At 43.8% G+C, this 27,678-nt stretch overlaps 1 protein-coding gene across 5 annotated transcripts in view; it reads left to right on the plus strand.

The window, feature by feature from the left end:
* Positions 1 to 27,678, plus strand: part of ASAP1 (ArfGAP with SH3 domain, ankyrin repeat and PH domain 1) — a 339,905-nt gene that overhangs the window by 205,376 nt on the left and 106,851 nt on the right. For all 5 annotated transcript variants that reach the window (XM_015474408.3, XM_025001432.2, NM_175821.3 and 2 more), the window contains 1 exon segment: positions 24,749 to 24,894. In XM_015474408.3, coding sequence (XP_015329894.1) covers positions 24,749 to 24,894 — 146 coding nt within the window.

The following is a 27,678-nucleotide window of genomic DNA, read 5'->3' on the forward strand; positions in this document are numbered from 1 at the left end:
TCTTGTCCAGGAGGTCACAACTGGCAAGGACTGGGAAGGGAGCCTGGCCGACTCCAGCTTGGCTGTTTGCAGCTACTGTATGTGTGTCGTCGACCTGACACTTGGCAGGGGCTCAACAAGCACGGGATGAATTGCTGCTTATCAGCCGGATGGGTCCCCAGGAAATGCTCTGTCAGTGGCCATTAAATATTCACTGATTGTGAATATTCATGAATGAATCCATCAAATTTAACCTCACAGCAGTGTAACCCATGGGGTGACTTTGGTGCCTCTCAGATAGGGGCCACAATAGCAGTTATCATCATCCCTGTGGCCTGGAAATGTGGGGATAAACTCAGATCTCACCCACTGCAGGGGCCTGATAGGGTTTCTGCAGTCACCAATGATTACAGCATATTTAGGATTTTTTTTGTCAGCTTGTGTGGGCAGCCCTGTGACATTTAATTCTTAAAAAACAGCGAGATGAGTAAAACAGTGATGTTGCACATCTTCCCATGAGCCATACTCAGTGGAATCCAGGCTGTTCCTGTCCAAGGGCTTCTGGTCTCTTCCAGAGAAGCCACAAGAGGCTGAGCCCTCGTGTCTGTTTCCCAGTGTGTTTTCATAATTTTCTTGGTTTCTCACAGTGCTTAAGTGACACAAAACCCATCTGATGTTCTTTGGAACTTTTAAGAAGCATTTCTGTATTTCTGGTTTGAGAATACTTAACCACCCACCTCCCCAAAATGATTTGAAAGATGGTTGAGAATGGTGAGAGGACTTACGCTAAGAGGTATCTATTATTTTTTGCATGTAAGCTTTATCAGTATTATAAATTAATAAGAGACCTTTAAATGGAAAAACAAATCATCTCCCTGTAAGCAGTTTAGTTTGAAATGGCTTTAGGAATTTGTCTCTCTCTCTTACTTGTCCCTGCTGTGTATGAGGAGATTTTAAAAAACAAAAAACTGAATTCTGCAAACTACTTGGATCAAGGGGGAAATTTCCAAGCCGTTCAATTCTTCTATGTTGGTTCTAAGTTTTGAAGTCTTAACAGTGTTGAACTGTGAAATACATTGTCATTTAGAAAGTTTTACCTGGTGAATGTGTTCTTTCCCTCTCTCTCCCACTAATACATGTTTAAAATAGCAAGTATTTTCTTGAACATCGTAGAGGTTTTGAAGGATGTTGCAGTTCTTTGGGGTTTTTTTTCTTTCAAAAGACAGAGTCTGATTCTCTTTGCCTTGAACATATGCCAGACTTAGAACTCTCCTCTATTGAAGAGAGTGTAATAGAAGTGATGCCATGTGATTTCCAAGGCCAGTTCATGAAAGAGATGGCTTCCACCTAGGTCCCCCACCTCTTCTTTTGTTTTGGAGGAAACCAGCCGCCATGCTGTGAGGACACTCAAGCAGGCCTGAGGCTTTTTTTTTTTTTTCCCACCAAAAAGCACCACTGAAGCACATTTGCTAGCCCTGAACCTTCAGGTGACTGCAGCTCTGACTGACTCCTGCTCTTGGTCTTTTGAGTGCCCCCTGAGGTCAGAAGAGTTGCGGTGGGGCTGATGTCGCAGGATTTCTGCCCCTGCGAGCACCAGCGTGTATGTGCACGTGGTGGGTCCAGTGTAAGTCAGTGTGTGTCTCTAGAGAAGGAAGCGCGTACTACATCTCAGGCTGCTGGAGATGAAAGTGGTGCACATTGTTCTTGTATAAAGTGGAAGAGTCATGTGGTCACTGTGAGCGTGGGTGTACCAAATTTGTTTTTCTATCACATGACTTAGTTGAGTTGAATTGGTTCATTTTTTTTTTTTTAAACAGATGTGTTATTTAAACACACACACATGTACGCTTCTCCTTGGCAGGAAAAACCCAGGATATTCCTGCTACTAGGTCTTTTTCTGTGATTAAAAAATAATGAATCACAAATCAAAATGTGTGTTTTATTGTTATATGGTGGCTTCCTTAAAATTCATGCCAAGATATATTTGGAGTACATTTTAGCTTATTGGTAACACATGGTATCCACTAGAAGTCTCTGTGACGTCGTTAGTCTGAAAATTCGGCTTCTCAAATCCTTTTATTTGAGTGAATAAAAAAGTGACAGTGGTATGTCATTTGATTACAAGCATATGATAGGGAAGTATTATTTCTGAAATACAGCTGGATGGTCATGAGTAGTTCCCAGCTTTTTTCAGTCAGGAAAGGAAACACTTTGCTTTCTTATTGCTTCCTCTTTTATTCCCCCTTTCATTTTCAGTTACAGTTGCATAGTGAGTGGTTTTACAAGAACACTTGTATTTTTTAAAGCAAAATTAAAATGTGATGTTCACCCCAGATTTTCATTTTGATAATTTATCTGTTTTAAGAAATAGCTGGTCATATATGAGGAAATCTAAGATTTTAAAGGTAAAGTGCTAAATTCATCAGTGGATAGGAAGTAAATCTTTATATCCAAGTAATTTCCAACTTCATTTCAGCTATTTTTTTTTTTAGTTAACATTTTCTCAAATTTAAAGGGATAGCGTGAAGTTAATTGTAAGTAGAGTCGATAATTAAGTTTAGAGTCTTAATTGTAATGATATTTTTAATCCTGTGGTTTTCTGTGGGGAGAAAGTTTTCTTAAGAATAGATAGAGATAAAAATAGATTAGAATTTTAATGGAAAGAATGTCAAGAGGTATACAGCGAACATCGTCTGTGTTTAGGATATTTTCTCCTTTTTGCCGTTTTCCAAATTGGTGGCTGATAATCTGATTAAAGAAATTTTTTGAATGAAAGTAAACCTATAAATAAACAAAACTAGGCCCTCAGGAATAGAAGGCCCTAGACAGAAAAACCGCAAATAGCTCTTGGTGGTAGTTGCAGTGATTTGAGCAAAGTTTAAACAAATTACTTTGGGCCTTCAAGGCATTTTGAATTCTTGTGAGTCCATCATTACTTCTTCTTCTTTTAAAACAATATTTTATTGTCATTTATTTATTTGGCTGCACGGGGGATCTTTTAATCATGGCGTGTGAGCTCTAGTTCCCTGACCAGGGATCGAACCCGGGCCCCCTACTTCGGAGTGTGGTGTCTTACCAGGGAGGTCCCCCCATCATTACTCCTTAAAAAATGAAAGCAAAATAACGGATTCCTTCAGAATGATCAAGGAAGCAGGCTTTTCTAAAAGGGAGTACAATTATCTGGGAGAGGGTATTATTGCTCAAATTATGTAGGGATAAAACCAGAGGAGTTTTTTTAAGCTGCCTTTAGAAAATTGAAGTCTCTTTCCAAAATAACCTTACAGCTCAAGGCTCTTTGGGGACTGACGGTTTTTGTATTCAAGCCATTGGCTCAAACACTCTTGTTACTTGAAATCAGAAGCTATCTGGGGTATGTGTGTATATGTGTATGCACTTCCTCCATTTTGCTGATCTGGAATGAATGGTCTCAACTTTAAAATGAGTTAATATTTTATAATGTTTGCTTACAACTTATGGGAGCATGCTTCATGAGAAATTAACTCATGTTAAATGAAATTGGGAACACTTACTCCATAACCTGTAGTTTGGGTTTTTTGAAAAAGCCTTGAGATGAACAAGAAAAACACTCCGTTAAAGGTGACTATTAAAAAAAAAAAAAGTTTCTGTACCTTCGTGGTCCAAGTTTGATAGAAGTGATAAATTACAACTGCCATTTATTGAGTGCCTGCTACAGGCCAGGTGCCTGTTGCCGCTTGATCATCTCAACGGTCCTGCATGAAAGACACTGTCATCCCCGATTTAGGGGTGAAGGGACCTGGTTTAAATTACTGGCACAGCTAGTAAGTTTAAATTTAAACCTGGCTTAAATTACTCGCACAGCTTGTCAGTAGCTACAAGTCTGAAACTTATTTCTTTATCATCCCGGAGCTGCCGAGGCAGAATCGCCAAGACTATTAGCTGTCAGAGGTGAATGACTGCCGACCCAGGATAGCACACTGAGGATTCATTCAGTGGGGTGCAGAACTCATGGGCACGCCATCCTGGGGTGCCTCACCTGTGGAGACAGGCAGACAAGAAAAAGAAGCAGTAATCCTGTAACTTGGAAGTGCTAGATGGGTCACTTAAAAAGGAGAGCAGTTTTATTCCTTCAGACTAGAGCTGGAATTGAGGATTACCCACAAAGTATTCCCCAATTTCACTCCTATTACTACTGTGTCCTTTGTAATTAGCCTAACTGGTATATGAACAACAGGGCACTTAGACCAGTATATTCATATATTCTCTTACATAGATTAAACGTGCCTCCTGCACACCATCATTAATGTATGGTGGGTTAGTTCAGACAGGTTTGGGATCAAATACTGATTTAGCCTCTGATTGGTGGTGAGAAACCTGTGCACAGAGAACACCTTAAGCAATTGGGTCTTCATTTCTGTAAAAGGGAATAATATTTCTGCCTCACTGGACTGTCGTAAAGAATAACACATATGATTCAGAACCAGTGGTGATGGTGTTGATTGCCTTCATCCTTATCAACTCGAGGCTTTCTGAAATAGCCGAGGGAAAGTCTGGACAAACCTAGTTTGTCATTTTAGATCTGCGACCGTGGCGATGTGTGCAAGACCCTTCACCTCGCCCTCCACCCCATTTCAGTCCTCAGTTTTCTTATTCTGAAAATGGGGCAGCAATGCCTATTTTGTGAAAATTGGGAAATAATATATATAAACTACTTAGTCTTGATGCTAGGACATGGTGTGTGTTAGCTGCTCAGTCAAATCCAACTCTTTGACCCCATGGACTGTAGCAGCCTCCTAGGAGTCCTGCCAGGCTCCTCTGTCCATAGGATTTTCCAGACAAGAATACTGGAGTGGGTTGCCATTCTCCAGGGGATCTTCCCGACCCAGGGATTGAACCCAGGTCTCCTGCTTTGCAGGCAGATTCTTTACCCTGTGAGCCACCAGGGAAGCCCAGGACATAATAATCAGTGTTAATTATTATAATTGCAGTTAATTGCCAAAAAAAAACTAATCAAAGCTAGAAAACTTTTAGCCTGTATTTCTTCAAATTGTTTGTTTATTCTTATATTCTTTTATCTTTCTGAGACTCCAGTTACTTTTATGTTAGATATCGTCCCCACAGGTCAGCTTGTTCAGACTGACTCAGCTTGTTCAGTTTTAGTCTTTATACTTTTTGTGCTTCAGTTTGGATAATGTCTACTTACCTGTCTTCAAGTTGACTGCTTCTGTCTTCTGCAGCATCTGGTCTGCTACTAGTCTCACCCAATGAATTTTTTTATTTGAGTATTGTAATTTTTAGTTCTTGAATTTCCATTTAGTCCTTCTTTAGAATTTTTATCTCCTCTGTAATTCTTCATCTTTTCACCCATTTTATCCAACGTTTCCTATACATTCTTGAGTGTATTTGTAATATTTATTTATTTTTGGTTGTGCTGGGTCTTCATTGCTACGTCTGGGCTTCCTGTAGTGGCAGTGAGTGGCGGTTAACCTTTGTTGCAGCGCATGGGCGTCCGCATGTGGCGACTTCTCTTGTTGCGGAGCACAGGCTCTGTGCGCGGGCTTCAGCAGTTGGGCACGCAGGCTCAGTCGCTGTGGTGCACAGGCTTAGTTGCTCTATGGCATGTACAGTCTTCCTTGACCAGGGGTCGAACCTGTGTCCCCTGCATTGGCAGGTGGATTTTTATCCACTGTACCAGCAGGGAGGTCCTGTACTATTTATTTTTGAAATTATTTCGTACTAAATCCAACATCTAGGTTGTCTGTGGTTCTGCTCCTCTTGACTTTTTCTCTGTTGACTATAGCTGCGTAGCTTCTATTTCTTTGCATGTCCAGTAGTTTCTGTTTGCAAAGTAGACATAGTGAAGTACATGTTGTAGAGACTCTGGATAGTTACCTTTCTAAGAAGTGTGTTTATTTTAGTACACAGTTGAATTGCTGGTGATCAGCATCACCTTGACTCAACAGGCATGAGTTTGAGCAAACTCTTCGAGATAGTGAAAGACAGGGAACCCTGGTGTGCTACAGTCCGTGGGGTCACAAAAACTCAGACATGACTCAGCAGCTGAACAACAGCCATCACCTTGACCCTGTGAAAAGCTTTTTCAGGGTGAGTTTGTTTTAGTTTTGCTCACGGTCCTAGGATGCAGCTCTTCATCCTGCTACATGGTCCGTACTCCAAAGGTACAGTCCTCTGGGCCTTCACCCACAGTGCTGACCATGCCCTGCTGACTTTGTGGGACCTGAATTCCATGCCTTACTCAATCTAGGGAAGTCTCTGAAACCTGCTCAGCTCTCAGATGTTGTCCTCCACAGGGCTCCTTGAAGTATCAGTCATACATGTGCAGTGCAGGGTCAGCCAAGGATTTGAAGGGAGGGTATACACAGACATGCGGGCTCTCCTTTCTCTGACTTCCTCCTTTCTAAGATCCCCCCCACCCCCGCCACTCAATTTCCAGCTGCTGACGCAATCCTGAACTCTGACCTCTGACACCGTATCTCAGTAAAATGCACTTTCTGCAGAAGTTCTGTTCTCCTTGCCCAGCATAGACTGAGGTCTGTCCTCAGGAGAAAAGCCAGAAACAGATGGTCTTTCCCAGAGCATTTCCCTTCCTCATAGGGTGGCATCCCTGCCTCTTTCTTCATGCCTTTGTGTACTTTCCAGTGACTTCAAACAGTTGTTATTTTTATATTTTGTCCATTGTTGTTATTTTTATATATTGTCCACCGGGTATCATTGTTAATGAAAGGAGCATTCGCCTGGCAGAAGTTACTCTGTCAAGTTAGCAACTGCAGGCCTTTAATTATTAGAATCATTCATGAGAAGGTTTCCCTGCTGGCCCAGTGGTGGAGAGTCCGCCTGCCAGTGCAGGAGACGCACATTCAGTCCCGGTCCAGGAGGATCCCACATGCCGTGGAACCACTAAGCATGTGCGCTACGGCTATTGAGCCTGTGGCTCTAGAGCCCAGGAGCTGCAGCGGCTGAAGCCCATGAGCCTAGAGCCTGTGCTCCACAGCAAGAGAGGCCTCCATGAGAGGCCTGCGCACTGCGCCACAGCCAGAGAAAAGCCCCAGCAGCAGCAGCAGAGATACAGCGTAGCCAAAAAAATTTTTTTAATATATATGACTAATTCATTTATTATTGTATATGACTAATTAATTTATTATCATATATGACTAATTCATTTATTAAGACCTTATTGAACTTAGAGCTGGAAAGAATTGCCAGAACACTCTTGGCTCACAGGCAGTTACTATGTTTTAAGACTGCTGCTACTGCTAAGTCGCTTCAGTCGTGTCCAACTCTGTGCGACCCATAGACGGCAGCTCACCAGGCTTCCCGTCCCTGGGATTCTCCAGGCAAGAACACTGGAGTGGGTTGCCATCCCCTTCTCCAATGCATGAAAGTGAAAAGTGAAAATGAAGTCGCTCAGTCATGTCCAACTCCAGCGACCCCATTGGATTGCAGCCTACCAGGCTCCTCCGTCCATGGGATTTTCTAGGCAAAAGTACTGGAGTGGGGTGCCATTGCCTTCTCCATGTTTTAAGGCAATTCAACTTAAATCAATAAATAATAAATACATGCCAGTGTATGACAAGTGACTTGAGAGGTATACCTTCAACTGAGGTTAGTGGAGTTGAAAGTTGGCATTTCATTTGTTCAGTCAGAACTATTAAGTACCAGCGAGATGAGTGAGTAATAGGATGAACAGGATAAGTAGCGATGTCTGCTCTCTTAAACTTAGTTTATTGTGAAGTAAAATATATTTATCTACAGTCACACTTGACTTGAGGTTAGATTTTAAAGTCTGCCTGGGACACCTTATCTTTGACAAAGGAGGCAAGAATATACAATGGATTAAAGACAATCTCTTTAACAAGTGGTGCTGGGAAATCTGGTCAGCCACTTGTAAAAGAATGAAACTAGACCACTTTCTAACACCATACACAAAAATAAACTCAAAATGGATTAAAGATCTAAACGTAAGACTAGAAACTATAAAACTCCTAGAGGAGAACATAGACAAAACACTCTCCGACATACATCACAGCAGGATCCTCTATGACCCACCTCCCAGAATATTGGAAATAAAAGCAAAAATAAACAAATGGGACCTAATTAACCTTAAAAGCTTCTGCACATCAAAGGAAACTATTAGCAAGGTGAAAAGGCAGCCTTCAGAATAGGAGAAAATAATAGCAAATGAAGCAACCGACAAACAACTAATCTCAAAAATATACAAGCAACTCCTACAGCTCAACTCCAGAAAAATAAACGACCCAATCAAAAAATGGGCCAAAGAACTAAATAGACATTTCTCCAAAGAAGACATACAGATGGCTAACAAACACATGAAAAGATGCTCAACATCACTCATTATCAGAGAAATGCAAATCAAAACCACTATGAGGTACCATTCCACACCAGTCAGAATGGCTGCGATCCAAAAGTCTACAAATAATAAATGCTGGAGAGGGTGTGGAGAAAAGGGAACCGTCTTACACTGTCGGTGGGAATGCAAACTAGTGCACCCACTATGGAGAACAGTGTGGAGATTCCTTAAAAAACTGGAAATAGAACTGCCTTATGATCCAGCAATCCCACTGCTGGGCATACACACTGAGGAAACCAGAAGGGAAAGAGACACGTGTACCCCAATGTTCATCGCAGCACTGTTTATAATAGCCAGGACATGGAAGCAACCTAGATGTCCATCAGCAGATGAATGGATAAGAAAGCAGTGGTACATACACACAATGGAGTATTACTCAGCCATTAAAAAGAATACATTTGAATCAGTTCTAATGAAGTGGATGAAACTGGAGCCTATTATACAGAGTGAAGTAAGCCAGAAGGAAAAACATAAATACAGTATACTAACGCATATATATGGAATTTAGAAAGATGGTAACAATAACCCTGTATACGAGACAGCAAAAGAGACACCGATGTATAGAACAGTCTGTTATAGACTCTGTGGGAGAGGGAGAGGGTGGGAAGATTTGGGAGAATGGCATTGAAACATGTAAAATATCATGTAAGAAACGAGTTGCCAGTCCAGGTTCGATGCACGATGCTGGATGCTTGGGGCTGGTGCCCTGGGACGACCCAGAGGGATGGTATGGGGAGGGAGGAGGGAGGAGGGTTCAGGATGGGGAACACATGTATACCTGTGGCGGATTCATTTTGATATTTGGCAAAACTAATACAATTATGTAAAGTTTAAAAATAAAATAAAATTAGAAAAAAAAAAAAAAAATAAAGTCTGCCTGGATGGAAAGTAACCCATGGAGTCAAAGCAAGCTTTGAGTATGCTTGGATGGTCTATAAAGTACACTTAAAATAGAACTCCTGTGTTTTTACGTGGCGTTGGCAGTCCTTTAGGAGCCCTGGTATTTAAAGACACATGGTCTTTAAGCCAGTCACCCTTAGCCCAGGGAGAGAGGCCCTCTGCCAGCAGGTGGAGAGCAGGTTGACATGTCTTCCTGCCCCAGGGACATGCGCTCACTGAGTAGAATGGGGGCTCGCTCGCTCTATCTCTGTCTCTCTCTCTCTTCTTTCACATCTGCTAAATTAAATCCTATCAGTTAAAGTTACAGATATATAACCCCATTTGTGATCTGTCCTTTTCACTGACCCTTCTCACTGTTTAAATATTCAGGTCAGTAGCTATCTGTAGATTTTTTTTTTAACTTTTTGTTTTATATTGGAATATAGCCGGTTAACAGTGTTGGGATAGTTTCAGGTGGACAGCAAAAGGACTCAGCCATACACATACATGCGTCCATTCCCCCCCAACTCCCCTCCCATCCAGGCCACCACATAACACTGACCAGAGCTCCCTGTGCTCTGCCGCAGGTCCCTGTTGATCATCCAGTTTAAATAGAGCTGTGCATACATGTGGATCCCAAACTCCGTGACTATCCCCTCGCCCTATTCTCCCCCACCTCTTACCCTTACCCAGTAACCCTAAGTTCATTCTCTGTGATTCTGTTTCTGTTTTGTGAATAAGTTTATTAGTATCATTTCCACATGTAAGGGATGTCACATGGTATCTCTCCTTCTCTGTCTGACTGACTTCACTCAGCAGGACCATCTCTAGGTCTGTAGTTCTTTTTTCAGGACCACCTTTCTCCTTTGAACAACCCTCGCTGACCACTGCAGTTAAGATTCTGTAGCCTGCCTGTACCTTACTGCTTGTTTCAAACTGCATTCGATCATGCTCTTGGATGGTTTATATCTCATCAAATTCGGATTGTTTTTTCTGTATGAAGATGTTTCACTTCTCTGGAGGAAAGCCAGGGTCTCTGGTTTTGTTTCTGTGTATGGTACTTTCCCCTGGTGTGCTTACACTCTCTCTTTTTTCACACATGCTCTCCCGACCACCTGGCATATCACATGTGAAGCAGCTCTGTCACGGTTCTTCATGATATACACCATCGTAAGGCAGCCATGCTCTGCGATAACCTCCAGAAAGCAGTCGGCCGTGTGTTGAGTGCCGTATGTGGTTTGGGAGCAGACAAGAATCCTAAAGCGTCTGTTCCCAGAACTGGAGGGACTTTCCAGTTGAGTCTTTAGCCCGGAAAGATAACTCCGCATTGATTTTTCTGATTCTCTGTTTGAGTATGGAAATCAAGCAAGTTGCTATTGATCCCGAAGTGTCTTTCATTGATAACCAGTCCCATGAGACACCACATTGATTTTTCTGATCCTCTGTTTGGGTATGGAAATCAAGCAAGTTGCTATTGATCCTGAAGTGTCTTTCATTGATAATCAGTCCCATGAGACAGAACGCTCAGGCGCTGTCAGAGGATGACTTTGTGAGGATGATATCGCTTGCATTCACCGATGGCAGAATGGTATTCTTCCACGTCTCAGATAATTCATCTAACATACACGTTCTCTGCGTGGAGAATTGCAGGGGGCTGCTTCTTTGGAATGCCTGGGGCTGACTTTTTTTCTTGAGTGACATTTTCTATTTGATTTTTTCCCCCCATATGGAAGTGTAATGCGGATTAACACGTTTGCAGTAGGAAATTCAGATTAACTAACAGAAGAAAGTACTGCTCAGCCGTGTTTCTTGTCACACCCCATTTTGCTTTGTGTATTCTCAGTCCCAGACAGCACAGTTAGGTGGTACCTGCTGCAGTTCGACAGCCCTCTTCCTGCTTGTCTTCCCTCAGGGTGATGTCTGTTCCAGGAGTTCTGAGATGGAGAGACCTGTTTTGCTGTGTTGCTGCTGGGCTGCAGGCACAGTGACTAGTGGAAACGGTGACCCCAGTGCAGAAGAGCTGGGATGTGCCTGGGCTAGCCGTAGCTGCACATTTCTTAGCAAATCCCTTCATTTCTCAGGACCTCATTTTATTATCTATGAAACAGAGAAGATGATCCCTACCATGTCTGTTTATGAGTTGAAAGTGAAAGTGTTAGTCACTCAGTTGTGTCCAACTCCTTGCAATCCCATGGACTGTAGCCTGCCAGGCTCCTCTGCCCATGGGATTCTCTAGGCAAGAATACTGGAGTGGGTTGCCATGCCCTTCTTTAGGCGGTCTTCCCAACCCAGGGATCAAACCTGGGTCTCTTACATTGAAGGCGGATTCTTTACCAACTGAACCACCAGGGAAGTGGTTATAAAGTGAGATGAAGATTCTTTTGCCACCTAGAATGCGCAGTACCTACCCTAAGGGGAGCCATGAGGGCCAGAAAGGAATGCCTTTCCCCAGTGACCAAAACCAGAGTCCAGGCTTCCCTGGTGGCTCACTGGTAAAGAATTTGTCTGCCAGTGCAGGAGACACGGGTTTGATCCCTGAGAAGATCCTGTATGCCTTGGAGCAGCTGAACCCGTGTGCCACAACTACTGAGCCTCTGCTCTAGAGCCTGGGAGCTGCAGCTGCTGAAGCCCACACGCCCTAGAGCCCATGCCCTCAACAAAAGAAGCCAGCGCAGGGAGAAGCCTGCACACGGCAACTGGAAAGTAGCCCTGGCTCGTCACAGCTAGAGAAAAGCCTGCACCACAACAAAGACCCGGCACAGCCAAAAAGTAAACTAAGTAACAATCAAGGAATCCAGCCTAGCCCTCCTGACCACTTTCGTGTGTGTGCTGACGTCCTCCCCTGAATGCACTGGACTCTGTCCTTGTTGAGGGCAAGAAGATTTGTCTTTAGATTCTGCTAACATTTCCATAGAATGGGAAAGACTGGAAGTCTCGTCAAGAAAATTAGAGATACCAAGGGAACATTTCATGCAAAGATGGGCTGCATAAAGGATAGAAACGGTATGGACCTAACAGAAGCAGAGGATATTAAGAAGAGGTGGTAAGAATACACAGAAGAACTGTACAAAAAAAGATCTTCACGACCCAGATAATCACGACGGTGTGATCACTCACCTAGAGCCAGACATCCTGGAATGTGAAGTCAAGTGGGCCTTAGGAAGCATCACGACAAACAAAGCTAGTGGAAGTGATGGAATTCCAGTAGAGCTATTTCAACTCCTAAAAGATGATGCTGTGAAAGTTGCTATACTCAATATATCAGCAAATTTGGAAAACTCACCAGTGGCCACAGGGCTGGAAAAGGTGAGTTTTCATTCCAATCCCAAAGAAAGGCAATGCCAAAGAATGCTCAAACTACCACACAATTGCACTCATCTCACATGCTAGTCAAGTAATGCTCAAAATTCTCCAAGCCAGGCTTCAGCAATACGTGAACCGTGAACTTCCAGATGTTCAAGCTGGTTTTAGAAAAGGCAGAGGAACCAGAGATCAAATTGCCAACATCCACTGGATCATGGAAAAAGCAAGAGAGTTCCAGAAAAGCATCTATTTCTGCTTTATTGACTATGCCAAAGCCTTTGACTGTGTGGATCACAATAAACTGTGGAGAATTCTTCAAGAGATGGGAATACCAGACCACCTGACCTGACTCTTGAGAAATCTGTATGCAGGTCAGGAAGCAACAGTTAGAACTGGAAATGGAACAAAAGACTGGTTCCAAATAGAAAAAGGAGTACGTCAAGGCTGTATATTGTCAACTTAATATAAGCTTATTTAACTTATATGCAGAGTACATCATGAGAAATGCTATATGAAGCACAAGCTGGAATCAAGATTGCTGGGAGAAATATCAATAACCTCAGATATGCAGATGATACCACCCTTATGGCAGAAAGTGAAGAGGAACTCAAAAGCCTCTTGATGAAAGTGAAAGTGGAGAGTGAAAAAGTTGGCTTAAAGCTCAACATTCAGAAAATGAAGATCATGGCATCCGGTCCCACTACTTCATGGGAAATAGATGGGGAAACAGTGGAAACAGTGTCAGACTTTATTTTTCTGGGCTCCAAAATCACTGCAGATGGTGACTGTAGCCATGAAATTAAAAGATGCTTACTCCTTGGAAGGAAAGTTATGACCAACCTAGATAGCATATTGAAAAGCAGAGACATTACTTTGCCAACAAAGGTTCGTCTAGTCAAGGCTATGGTTTTTCCTGTGGTCATGTATGGATGTGAGAGTTGGACTGTGAGGAAGGCTGAGCGCCGAAGAATTGATGATTTTGAACTGTGGTGTTGGAGAAGACTCTTGAGAGTCCCTTGGACTGCAAGGAGATCCAACCAGTCCATTCTGAAGGAGATCAGCCCTGGGATTTCTTTGGAAGGAATGATGCTAAAGCTGAAACTCCAGTACTTTGGCCACCTGATACGAAGAGTTGACTCATTGGAAAAGACTCTGATGCTGGGAGGGATTGGGGGCAAGAGGAGAAGGGGACAATAGAGGATGAGATGGCTGGATGGCATCACTGATTTGATGGACGTGAGTCTCAGTGAACTCCGGGAGATGGTGATGGACAGGGAGGCCTGGCGTGCTGCAGTCCATGAGGTCTCAAAGAGACGGACATGACTGAGCGACTGAACTGAACTGAATATTTCCTCTGTGCTTCTGAAATTCTGAAGTCATAGATCCCTTTATAATCTGACAAAAATGGGTCTTCTGAATTTCTAAAAACTTTTAAAATTTTTATTTATTTATTTTAATTGGAGTATAATTTCTTAACAATGATGTTTTAGTCTCTGTTGTACAACAGCCTGAATCAACTCTTAAGTATACATATATCCCCTCCCTGAGGAGCTTCCATCTCACCCCCCTCCCATCCCATCCCTCTTGGTCATCACAGAGCAGAAATTCCACATAATTTATTAACCAGGAAGCTAAAGCTAGGAACCGCTAAGGCCACAAGATGCACCCGAGGCACAGACATAATGACCTAAATAATCTTTGTATCTCAGTGTGGGTGCTTGATGCACGTTTTTAGTGAAATATGAAACCATATACATTTTTTTAAGCCATTTTTTTAAAGTACATCTTTTTATGAGAAAACTTGGCTCTGCTGGGTGATGGGCACTCCTGCTGTGGGAGACTTGAGTAGGAGAGGAATTTGCTCGTCTCCTTTCTAGGTTTTTCAGGGGCCAGATCTAAAATTACCTCAGGAGCCATCAGCAAACCAGGGAGAGATGTGTATTTGATCTGGCAGTTAGCAAGCCTGAATAATGGAGCCAGAAGACAGAACATTTCTGCTTCTGCTATAATGGAGTGATGCTCAAGTGCCGTTTAAATGCTGAGTAATAGCCCTGTGGAAGTCTGCGGGCATCTTTTCTCGGGGCTCCGTGAGTTAATGGGTTTGTCAGCGCTCTGGAAACGGGAGTCTGCACGCTGCGTTTCCAGATAACACCCCCGGGGCTCGGGCAGATTCCTGCAGAAGCTCGGCTAGAACGTGGAAAGAACCGATCCAAATTCAAAATGACCTTGAAAAGGCAGCGTGTGACTCACCCAAAGTGGTATGGAGAAAGGCAATTTACCAAAAAAACGAAACGTACACAGGGCTTTTCTGTCTCCAAGAATGGTGCCTTTCCTCGTAACCAGTGCAGGGGCTGGGAACAGATGGGGAAATGGAGGCCCAGGGATGTGAAATAACTGCTCAGAATCAAGTGGATGTTGTGTCTCAGAAAATACAGACTCTTAAGTCCAGAACTCATCCCCCAGTCACATGCTGTCTTCTGAAATTAAAACAGGTTGTTTTCGGGGTCACAGGGTAGGTTTGCTGGCTTCATGGATTGGTATGGCAAAAGAGATCTGAGCCCGCGTGATAATGAATGGGAGTGGAAGGCAGTGCTTTTAAATTTAGCATGCCTGGTTCTAGACCAGAGACAGGAGCTCTAGAGAGACCCAAGGCCCCCTGTTAGTCTCTTTTAACCCCTGGGTACTTGATGATGCCTTGGCAGTCTCTTTTAACCCCTGGGTACTTGATGGTGCCTTGGCAGTAGGCTGTTATCTCTTACCTGAAGCGTACTTTACCCTAAATCAGTTTGTTAACGATATATTCTTTAGGTTGCTGCTCAGGTACCATCTCTTACGAAGCCTGATATGCTCCATTCAAGATCTGCCGTGTGTTCATTTATCAGATATTGAATGGGTATCTACAACCGGCTATGTTAAATAGTAATATATTTTCATACAACAAAAAGGAAATAAAATTAGAACTCTTGCATGTGCCATATGAATGCATCCATTGATGATGACTGTTTAAATATTAAAAAGAAAACTAAATTAAATACTAGAAGGTTTAGGACATAATTTAAATAATGTTAGAACCCTTCTTCCTGCTGAATGAACAAATAACATTGCACTGGATTAAAGACTTAGATGTTTAGAAAAAGTGCTGAACATTAGAAGGGTTACGGAGTAGAAGCAACGCAGGAAACTCTAAAGTCTTTGAGTAAAGACTGATATGTTTGGGACTTCCCTGGTGGCCCAGAGGCTAAGACTGTGCTCCCCACGCAGGGTTCCCAGATCAGGAACTGGATCCCACGTGCTGCAACTAAGTTAGCATGTCTCAGCTAAAGATCCCACATGCCGCAATGAAGACCCGGTGCAACGAAATAAATAAATATTTTTTAGAAACGAGTGTATTTGACTATATGAAATTTAAAAAGTTCACGGCCACGGGCACCACTGAAAAGTGAAAAGACAAATGGGAAAAAAAATATCCATGACAAGTATTACAAAAAATTGCCACCCCTTAGGCAAAACAGTCTTTTCATAATAGATATGAATTATGATAGGGTTTATTATAGATTATCACAATTAAAATAATTAGATTTAATTGTATTGAATTTCTCAATCTTTATTCAGTAGGGAAAAAGCAAGCCATGGAGTCTTAAGTAATACCACATTTTTTTTTTAAGTGAATTAAGAAAGAGGAGAAAATCTATATGTGTGTGTATACTTTTATGTGTAAAAAAAAGTTTACAGATTATTAACTTGGCTTGTTTCAAGGAGAAGATTGAAGAAGAGGAAAGAAATAATAATTTTTTATCTTCGTACATCTCTATAGTACGGATTATTTTTAATAACAAATGGAATTTTAAAAACAAATGGAATTAATTTTGTGCAAGTATGATTTGTGCTACCAGGTATGTGTAGTATAGTATAAAAAAATTTATTGCTTCCCCCTCTATGCCAGCACTATAATTTATGACATGTATTACATAGCTTTTTTTTTTATTGTAGTTATAGTTCATTGTTTTTTCACCCCTGGCACATGGCCCATGCTGAGTCTTCTTTTGAAGGAAGAAGGAAGACTTGTTCCAGGAGAATTCATTATAGACACTGAGCACTAACTTGTATGTCAGTCTCAGCACTGGGAACTGGTTGCATAACAACAGATTATACAAGGCTAGGAGCCTGGGTGTTGCAAGAGATTGAGAAGGAATGACAAGCTTGCTTAGGAGGTCACAGTTGCATTTGATCTTGAAAGAGGCAGGCCAGGCCTGGAACTGTGATGAAGTTTGGTGGACTGGGAACTTGGGCTAGGTTGTATAACTATAGTACAATAATACCTCTACTTAAACTGTCCTCCTGAAGATTTTTTCTAATATCATAAGGATGAACTGACAAGCACACGTTGCTATGGACTCTTGGCATGGAAGATAACGTGCATAAAGATCTTGGAAGAGAAGCTAGGCTCCCAGGAAAGAGAATACAGCAAACTGAGGAAGTGAGTCTTGCTTTGAAGGGAGGAAGGGGCAAACTCCAGGAGATGGTGACGGACAGGGAAGCCTGGCATGCTGCAGTCCGTGCAAAGAGTCGGATGCGACTCAGTAACTGAACAGCAGCATCAGGGGCTCCAACACTTAGCCAAGCCTATTAATTAGGCTCTCACCAGTTAGAGCCTGTTAAGGGCACAGGCTCGGGGGACTTCCCTGGGGTCTAGTAGTTAGGACTCCGTGCTCTCACTGCTATGACCCTGGGTTTGATCCCTAGTTGGGGGAACTAAGATCTCCATGTTTCATAAACAGCCAGTGTAAACCAGGCAGAGAGAGGCCCATTATAGACTCTTTTCATCCATTGTACATAATAACTCTGTTAGGTAGGTATTACTGCAGTTAAGCAGAGTCATCAGAGATGGTGCAGAGATTGCCCCAGATCTGCAGCTGGTAAAGTGGAAGACCTGGGCTTGGGTCCTCGGTTGTCTTACCTTTGTTGTCAGTCACTCAGGCGTGTCCGACTCTTAGCAACCCCACGAACTGTAGCCCGCCAGGCTCCTCTGTCCATGGGATTCTCCAGGCAAGAATACTGGAGTGGGTTGCCATTCCCTTCTCCAGGGGATCTTCCCGACTCAGGGATCAAACCCCGGTCTCCTGCATTGCAGGTGGCTTCTTTACTGTGTGAGCCACCAGGAGAGCCTCTTACGTACCTTTGAGCCCTCCAAAAAAAAAAAAGCCATAATATTTGGATTCTCTTTGAACGTCCATCACATCAGAACTTCAGCCCTCAATCCCAGGGTGAATAGAAGTAGTAAAAGTAAAGATATTTTTATGGAGAGTTGCTATGTACTTTCTGGATATCATCCACCACAGTTCACATACGAAGTCAAGACCCAGAAATCTTTGGTGCCTTTTCCCGGATCACACACGGCCAGGCAGGACCAGAGGGAGGTTCACACCCAGGTCACCGCACCACCCAGAACTGTGTCCCTCCGCCAGGTGTGATGCTTCTGTGAGCATTAGATTGCGGCGGTCCAGGTTGGGGCTGCTCTTCAGGAGGGGTTTATGATGAGTGCCTTCCAGACCTGATACTCGTTAAACAGAAATAATCCTCTGTGGTTGTCTAATGTCCTCTGTTGTTGTTACTGTTGCCATTGTTTTCCCCCAAAGAGCTTTCACATTAATGATGACATCTTTTACCTCTTGGTAGGCAGCCCCCAGGAGTAGGCTGGGTAGGTTTCATTAGACCTGTTTTCTAGATGAAATTAAAGCCCCCAAGAGCCTTAGTCACCTGACCAGGGTTGTAGATAGGTCGCACTAAGACCTTGATTTTCCAGTCCCTCCATCACTTGACATCTGGCTCAAATTAGAAAGTAACTAGGGGTTCCAACTGCCGACTCATTGGAAAAGACCCTGATGCTGGGAAGGATTGAAGGCAATCTGAGATGAGATGGTTGGATGGCATCACCATGGACATGAACTTGGGCAAACTCCAGGAGATAGTGAAGGACAGGGAAGCCTGGTACCCTGTAGTCCCTGCAGTTGCAAAGAGTCGAACACGACTCAGTAACTGAACAACAACATCAGGGGCTCCCCAACACTCAGCCAAGCCTGTCAGTTAAGAACAAGGCTAGGGGGACTTCCCTGGGGTCTAGTGGTTTGCATTCAGTGCTCTTACTGCCATGACCCTGGGTTTGGTCCCTAGTTGGAGAACTAAGATCTTGTAAGCTGCCCAGTCAGTCAAAAATAACTCAGGCTCTGCAGTCAGCACGTGTCATCACCACTTACTAGCTGTGTCACCTGATGTGACTTGTTTAACCTCCCTAAGCCAACTTCTGCATATATGAAAGGGGGGTAATATTAGCATGTTCTTGTGAGCATTAAATTCTCAGGAAAAATATCTAGCACAGTTCCTGGTATAGTGAGTCATTAAAAAATTTAGCTACAAGGGGACTTCCCTGGTGGTCTAGTAGTTAAGAATCCACCTGCCGGTGCAAGGGACACGGATTCGATTGCATGTAGGGAAGGTCCTACATGCTGTGGAGCAACTGAACCCGTGCTCCACAACAAGAAAGCCACTGCGATGGACTTCTCACATGCAGCAATGAAGACCCAGCACAGCCAAAACTAATAAATAAACCTTTTTAAAAATTAGCTATCATTCATTGTTACAATTATTATTGTTATTATAATAATTATATTATTGTCATGGGCCAGGAGGTCCATCTTTTTCCCCCTTTCTTCTTGGTATTCATCATCCAGTCTTTCACATAATAGATTCCACGTAATTATTTGTGACTCGTATCCCCAGAGCCGTGACCATCCTTCCTGAGCCAGTTGGTGGAAAAGGATGGGGTCTGGAATCCGACGAAGCTGGCTCCTCACCTGGCTTCACCACTGAGTTTCCCTTTTCTTATCTGTAAAACAACTGCCGTAGGTTTTAGAATATTCTCTGTGTCGTTATTAAATGACAGTGACAGAATCAGAGGTAGGCTTGGTGGGCCAGTCAGGGAGGGTTTCCCAGGTGGGTAAAGTCTAACAGGGTGACAGTCAGACAGACACCCCGCCGAGAAAGGCCTGTTTAATCATTGCTGTGCTTCTGAAAATTCTAGGGAAGGCCTCCTTGGAGAAATACAAGGTATTTTAAAGAATACTGTATTTAATGTATTCCTAAGGCACCTGTCACTGCCAGCCACTAGGAGTGTAAACTCATGAGTGCAGACGTCAGTTTCCGAATATTGTTGGAAGCCCCTGCCCCCAGCCTAGGCCAGGCAGCCTGCTGTTTGTCCCACTAGGAGTGTAAACTCATGAGTGCAGACGTCAGTTTCCGAATATTGTTGGAAGCCCCTGCCCCCAGCCTAGGCCAGGCAGCCTGCTGTTTGTCCCCATGACTGTTGTTGCCCTTGTCGTGGTAGAAATGTATCGAGTCTGCTGTATACCACTCAGTATCTTACTCCATCTCTGCAGTGCTCCTGTGAGGTTGGTACCGTCGTCATCACTTCCACTGCATAGCATGGGAATGGGGTTTAGAAAAAATGAAGTTGCTGGGTCAGTGCATCACGAAGTGTCAGTAATAGACTTGAAAATTGAACCTGAGTGTGTCTCACAGCTCTGAGAGTAAAAAGCCCTAATTTAAGTTCCCTTATGCGTTGTGTGGTGTTGGAGAAGACTCTTGAGAGTCCCTTGGACTGCAGGGAGATCCAACCAGTCCATTCTGAAGGAGATCAGCCCTGGGATTTCTTTGGAAGTAATGATGCTAAAGCTGAAACTCCAGTACTTTGGCCACCTCATGCGAAGAGTGGACTCATTGGAAAAGACTCTGATGCTGGGAGGGATTGGGGGCAAGAGGAGAAGGGGACGACAGAGGATGAGATGGCTGAATGGCATCACTGACTCGATGGATGTGAGTCTCAGTGGGCTCCAGGAATTGGTGATGGACAAGGAGGCCTGGCGTGCTGCGATCCATGGGGTCGCAAAGGGTCAGACACGACTGAGCGACTGATCTGATCTGATCTGACGCATTGTGTGGCCTTGGCCTTTTTTTTTTCCAGTATCTTCCCAATGAGGATGATAACAGCACTTATCTCATAGGCTTGTTAATAAGCGTGATTGAAGGAATGTATGTAAAGTGCTCAGTGCAGTGACCGGCATGCTCAGCAATGCTCCGTACAGGACGCTCAGCAAACCGGCAGCTATCACTGTTATAACTGGAGTAAGAAATCACTGCCTAGATACTGCGGTGGTGCTTAAATATGTGTGTGTGCACTGTGCTCAGTCGTGTCCAGCCCTTTGCATTCCATGGACTGTAGCTCACAACTCCTCTGTCCATGGGATTTTTCAGACAAGAGTACTGGAGTGAGTTGGTATTTCCTCCTCCAGGGGATCTTCCCGACCCAGGGATCAAACCCTCGCCTCCTGTGTCTCCTGCATTGGCAGGCTGGTTCTTTACCTGCTGAGCCAACGAGTAAGTATACAAAGGTGATTTCAAGCTGTGTGGAACATATCAGGGGATTAGTGTATCTTCGTCGTCTCTCCAAAGTAATGCCAGCAGTTGAAATCCTAACTAAGTGTCCCTTTCTGGTTCAGTTGTTAAAACTGTATTATTTTGCTCTTTCGTCAGAACTGAAAGAAGTAACATAGCGCTTGCTGTTTATATTCTGCAACTATACCCTGAATGGCAGAAATCCCCTATAAATATTAGAAAAACATGGGTCTCCATAACAGATGGATCAGATTTCTTGCTCACCTTATTTTTTTTTCTTTCCTTTTATTCTATCTCTGTTTTCACCTGCTTCTCCCAGCCTCTACTTTTAATATTTATTTGTTTGACTGGGCCGGGTCTGAGTTGTAGCATGTGGGATCTAGTTCCCCGACTGGGGATTGAACCTGAGTCCCGTGCATCAGGAACCCGGGAGTCTTAGCCACTGGACCACCAGGGAAGCTCCACCCCACCCCTACTTTACCAGCTTCCAAAAGTCGTCAGGGACTTGAGTAAAGTTCTCAAAACAGACCATCCGGCTCTCTGAGACGTCCTGAACCAATTCTCTGCGTCCCAAGTCCCACCCATGCCTACACGGTGCTCCCCTAGCCCAAGGCCTTCATTTCCCTCTCCTTCCCTAAGCCCCTGAGTTTACATTCCTTTCAAATTGCTTACTCTACTCTGTAATCTGTCCCTCCCTTCTGCCTCCACCAGGATCCTGCCTCCTTGCCCTCTGTGCCTGTTGAAAGCCTGCTTGGTAAACCCTTAATTTTGTACAAAGGGACGTGTGTGGTTATATAATCTTTCGGGTGAATTGTCGCTGTTGGCTTTATAATGCAGTATATTAAAAAAATACTTGAAACATGGGAGACATACATTCCTATGTTATTTGATATGAAACACATCTCGATATTGTAATTAATCATGGGTATAGAGGTAGTAGTGGCTGATAATTTAGGGGCATGTGCCACCTGCCAGGCACTGTTCTGAGAGCCTTTTATTTAACTCCTATCACTTAAACCCTCAGTAGAATTAGTAGTAGTATTCTAAGATTTAGCTCACTAAATTAGCTGTTCTGTTTTCAGATGTGTAAAATTTCATATACACGTGTATAGATTATAAATGTGGGACATAAACCAGGTGGCGCTGCTGGTAAAGAACCTGCCTGCCAACGCAGAAGACGTGAGAGACAGGTTCGATCCCTGGGTCAATCCCCTGGGAATATCCCCTGGAGGAGGGCAGGCAACCTATTCCAGTATTCTTGCCTAGAGAATCCCATGGACAGAGGAGCCTGGCGGGCTGTGGTCCATAGAGTCACAAAGAGTTGGACACTGAAGCAACTTAGCACGCATGCACATATAAATGTGGTTATTATATATACACAAACACTCTTGTGGGTGTCTGTGTATAGATACAGATAGATAGATAGATATACGGTTAATCATTTATGGCCTTACCGACTCAATGGACATGAGTTTGAGCAAGCTCCGGGAGCTGGTAATGGACAGGGAAGCCTGGCATGCTGCAGTCCATGGGATCACAAAAATCATACACGACTGAGCAACTGAAGTCATTCATTTGTGGGTTAAATATACAGGACCCATGATCTTGCCTAAACTTATCCAGTCTTACCTTCTGCCTCTCATCACATTTTTTATTTCACCTACCTGATAAGCATAATTCTTCCCAGAGTTCTGGTGTGGGTTAAATACAATATTGTGAAAAGCATCTGGGTCAGAGAACGTTCTCAGCCAACTTCCTGTGACCTCGCTCTCTGCCTTGTCCAAGTCCATCTTATTTTTTGGTGAATCTGTCATCCCTCATAAACTGAGAGCTTCTCATACAACTTCCTAAACCCTCCCTGAAGTCCAAATTCAGGATAATGGCTGTGGGGAGGAAGAGGTTGGAACTGGGTAGCATGTGAGGGAGAGAAGAAGCATCCTGAAATAGTTTATGTCTTAACTGGTTGGTAGATACCTGGGTATCCTATAATCTAAAGATTTCGATGTATCCTTTGAAATCTGTTCTAATTTCAAGCAGACACAAAGCCTGCCATGTAAAGCTTGTCCCTTAGGTTTTAATTCTGAGACCCTTTCTTTGAAAGCGGTTGAACAGGTATCTGAACCCCTTTTTTGCTGACCTCCAGAGCAGGAAAGGACGTCAGACAGAGTGGGCTTCTCGGGGGCGAAATGAGGCCCTTGGCCTCAGACAGACGGTACTGGGGTAGCTCCAGCTTGCGAAGGAGGCCAGGCGTGTGCATCTTGTCTGCAGCTGATGTAGCCTTTCTTTTGTGTTTCTCAGAGCAGCTTTGCAGGAGGTAACTAGAGCTGCATTTTATCTTTTTTAATATCTCATCCTGAAATACTGACATCCACCCTAAGCATCATGCATTTCTAATGTGGTGACAATTAGAAGGCTGCTCGGGCCTCGTTTAATTTCACTGGATGCTGTGATGCTTGTTACCTTGGTCGTATTTTGACTTCTTTCTGGGGCATCCACCATTCCAGGCTGACACACACTGTTGCTCCCAGGCAGTTATTGAGAGTGTGAGAGTGAAATATTTTTAAATTATTTAGTGTTCAATTATTGAACAACCCAGGAGACTTAAGGAGTGAGTGCTTCTTAAATTCCCGAAAGGGTAATCGACGAATCCGAGTCAACACCCCTCTACTGAGCCCTAGCTTCGTAAGCTGAGCTCCCTGACACATGAGTGGTGTGTGTTGGGTGCCAATGCAGAGGTGAGCCACTGGGAAGCCCTGCCTCTCATGGTCTGGGGGCAGGGAAAGAGCAGTAGTTACACGAATATGATGTGACGTGGTGGAAAACACTGCAGTAGCAGTACAGAGCATTATGGGCAAGGAAAAATCATTGCCAAGGAAGGGGAGGCTTAAAAGAGAAAGAGCTGTCATTTGAATTAAGCCTTTGAAGGTATGGTTTTGATAGATAGTTTTGTGTTCATTTATTCTTTTTATAAATACCATGCATCTGCTGTGGACCTCCATATAAATTCATGCTTCCCTGCACTCCAGCACAAGGAAAGAGATGTGCAGAGCTGAGCACGGGGAACTGAAACGCTGCCACGTGAGGCTGGCACCACCTGCGCTCACATGTCCCCGGTCGGTGCCGGGTTACTTCAGGGTATGGGGATGTGCAGTACCCCTTTCTGTAAGCCTGAAAGGACTCAGAACATGGGGAGAGACAGTGTCTGCCATGAGACTCACGGGATCAGATGCACAACTCCCCAGGATCACACTGGGTGCCATGCTGGGAACAGACCAGAGGCTGCAACAAGGAGCTTTTGCAGGAAGGGTTGTAGTGATGGAGGCAAGAGATGATGGATGGTGTTGGATAAGGTTTATAGTCATGGGAGCGGTGAGATGTTGTCAGATTTTTGTTATATTTTTAAAGGTAGAGGCCAGGGGACTGCATCTGGGGCATGAGAAAGAAAAATCAGGTCTGACTTGTTTCCTGACGATCATAGTTTCTTAATTGCTTGAAAATGGGGTGGTAATTTGACCCCTTAACCTATGGTGCATCTCTGGATTAATTGGGGGTATAAATGAACTCAATGCTCTGATACAAAAGAGGGAAAACTGCCTTTGATAGAATGAGAACACTCAGTGCTCTGCCAGCTACCTTCTAGATATGTTCAGTAAAGAATGGATCCAGTTTCTTTGCTTTCTTTTTGAGAGTGTCTGGTGATCAGCCGGTGTTCAGAGTAACTTGTCATTGTGGCACATAACAGCTCAGACTCCTCTTTCTTCTTCTTTTCAGACCATGTACAAAATGAAGAAAACTATGCACAAGTTCTTGATAAGTTTGGGAGTAATTTTTTAAGTCGAGACAACCCAGATCTTGGCACCGCTTTTGTCAAGTTTTCTACGCTTACAAAGGAACTGTCCACACTGCTGAAAAATCTGGTAAGCCATTTCACAAGTAACGTGTAAAAATTGCAGCCCGATCAAAGTAAGATCATAAAGTGAACAAAGTGATAATCCTCTCCCCAACCCTTGATCCTGGGGTCGAAAAAAGAAAACTAAAAATAAAAAGCTTTTTTAGTCCTTGATATGGAGTCACATTTAAGGAAAATGCCTTTGGGAAACGCCTAGAATTTGTACCACTGGCCCCACTTACAGAACGTAGAGAAACTGGTTAACCTCAACTCTCTTCCCCATTCCCCTGTTGTTTGCTTTTGTGTTTGTTTAGACAAGCGTTAGTGACTTTGGCCTTTTAATTTGTTGAAAGAATGGTGATTATTTCTGTGTCAAACATACATGTCACCCTTCACTTGTGTGAAGACCATCACGCATTTCAGCCCTTGATTTACAAATAATTAACTTCTCCCAACTCCCCATATCCTTTTAACATCCTCCCAAGAAAAAAGATTTTAAGGTTTAGGGAATCTGTGGTTTCAGAAGTAGATGATGACAAGAAGAACCCCTAAAAATCTAAGATACTGGAGCTGCTGACCTGGGAACAGACATGAGTATGAGGTTTGTTGTTTAGTCACCAAGTCATGTCCCACTCTTGCAACCCCATGGACTGACTATAGCCGGCCAGGCTCCTCTGTCCATGGGATTTCCCCAGGCAAGAACACTGGAATAGGTTGCCATTTCCTTTTCCATCGGATCTTCTGGACCCCAGGTATCAAACCTGTGTCTCCTATGTTGCAGGCAGACTCTTTACTGAGCCGTCAGGGAAGCCCAGAGCGTGAGGGTGGGAGGCCCCCAGGCAGTGCTGTCTGGCTGGCCCCAAACTGTGCACACCACCCTCCTTCACGCTCACACTGCGTTCATACCGAGAAAGGTTCATTCTGTCTAGCATGACCACCTCAGCTGTGTATGAGTTAATGTAATCAAGCCTCTATTCCTAAGTCCCAGGAGGTGGGACAGTGGGAGGTTGAAAGATGACAAAGGAAAACTATATCATAATTTTGTTGGCTCCTTCCTGAAACAGAGGAGCTGTTTCCTCCTCTTCATCTTCCCAGGCTCTCAGCATTGCGTCTTTGCCTCCTTTAAAGACCCAGAACTCAAGCTTAAAATGCCTTGATCCTGAGTTACTCATATCAAACAGACCTCTGTGGTCTTACATGAGACTCTTGTCACAAATCAACTTGGTACAAATGGCTACCTTACAGATGATTACACTTTACTGTAAAATAAAGACAACCTTTCTATAGTAAATTAACTGGATAATTTGACCAATCAAATTCTTCTTTTTCCTGTCCCACTAGATGAATATATGTATGTGTCTGTCATCCTGACAACTTAATTTTAATTGATAGTTTCATGCCACTGAATTAGTCTTACACAGTGACAACTAATCATAAAGAAAATAAAGGTTGAAACTAGAAATACGTCTTCAGAAACTGGAGAAAGGATAATTTTGACTATAAGGCCTTTGTGTTCCTAAACTTCAGAGTTTATTTGACAAACCCATGATATTTCTGTAATTCTTATATATCATTTAAATCTCTCATTCAAATAGGGCCTCCCATTTCTTCTTCCTTGCCTGCCATTTTGTAGGTGGTGGTGCCCAGAGGTGCTGTGGTGGGAAGAAAGGAAGTGAAACGAGACTCTGACATTTCCCTTTGGTCATAGCTGGTAAAAGGCTCCAGGCTCGGGAGGAAGTTCTGTTTTCCCTGAGATGGGCGTTTCCCCAGGAATATCTTGCTAACCTTTCGTTTCCAGGAGACGAAATATGTTTAGTTTAAGTCAGTAGCCATCACGTCCACGTTTCCTGGGCCGGTTCATCTCCACACTTCCCTGTCCTGTAGGTTCCTTCAGCGAAGAGATTCCTGTGCGGATTTAATGCCATCAGTTGCCATTCAGTCATTGTCTTCGTTTGCTTACCTCTGTGCAGAGAAAACTGATATACATGTATATATATGTATGTATGTTTAAGATCTGTGCATTTTCTGTATTGGCCGCAGTTGGTCTTCATTGCTGCTTATGGGCTTCAGTAATCGCGACTTGCTGGCTCAGTAGCTGTGGCATGCAGGCTTAGCTGCCCTGCAGCGAGTGGGATCTTCCCAAACCAGGGATCAAACCCATGACCCCTGCATTGGCAGGCAGTTTCTGAACAACTACACCATGGGAGAAGTCCCGCCACTGATACTTTTTGAGCACTCTGAGGCGCCTAGCAGTGTGCTTCATGTGGATTTCGCACATAACAGTGTACGACATAGTGGTGGTGGTTATACCTTGAATCCAGTGAGGAAACTGAGGCGCATTATGTCAGTGCCTGTAGCAGACATGAACCCTGCACGCTGGCCCTGCATTCATCGTCCTTCCCAGCCTTTCCCCACCACCTGGCACCTCCTGCTCTGGGCATCATCTTTCCCTAAACATACCCCACGCTGCAGGCCTCCTCCTTCCAGAAGTCTAAGAAACAAATCAAAAGAAATTTCTGGAAGGTTTCATTCAGTTCGTTTAAAACAAAACAAAGTCATTTCCCCAAAAAAGGTGGTGGCGGCAGGGAGCTAGCTCCTTGGTAGCTTGAAGGAAAAGTGAAAGTTGCTCAGTCGTGTCTGACTCTTTGTGACCCCATGGACTATATAGTCCATGGAATTCTTCAGGCCAGAATACTGGAGTGGGTAGCCTTTCCCTTCTCCAGGGGATCTTTCCAACCCTGGGATTGAACCCAGGTCTCCCACATTGCAGGCAGATTCTTTACCAGCTGAGCCACAAGGGAAGCCCCCCTGG

The sequence above is a fragment of the Bos taurus genome, chromosome 14 (genome assembly GCF_002263795.3).
Source record: "Bos taurus isolate L1 Dominette 01449 registration number 42190680 breed Hereford chromosome 14, ARS-UCD2.0, whole genome shotgun sequence".
Lineage (NCBI taxonomy): Eukaryota > Metazoa > Chordata > Mammalia > Artiodactyla > Bovidae > Bos > Bos taurus.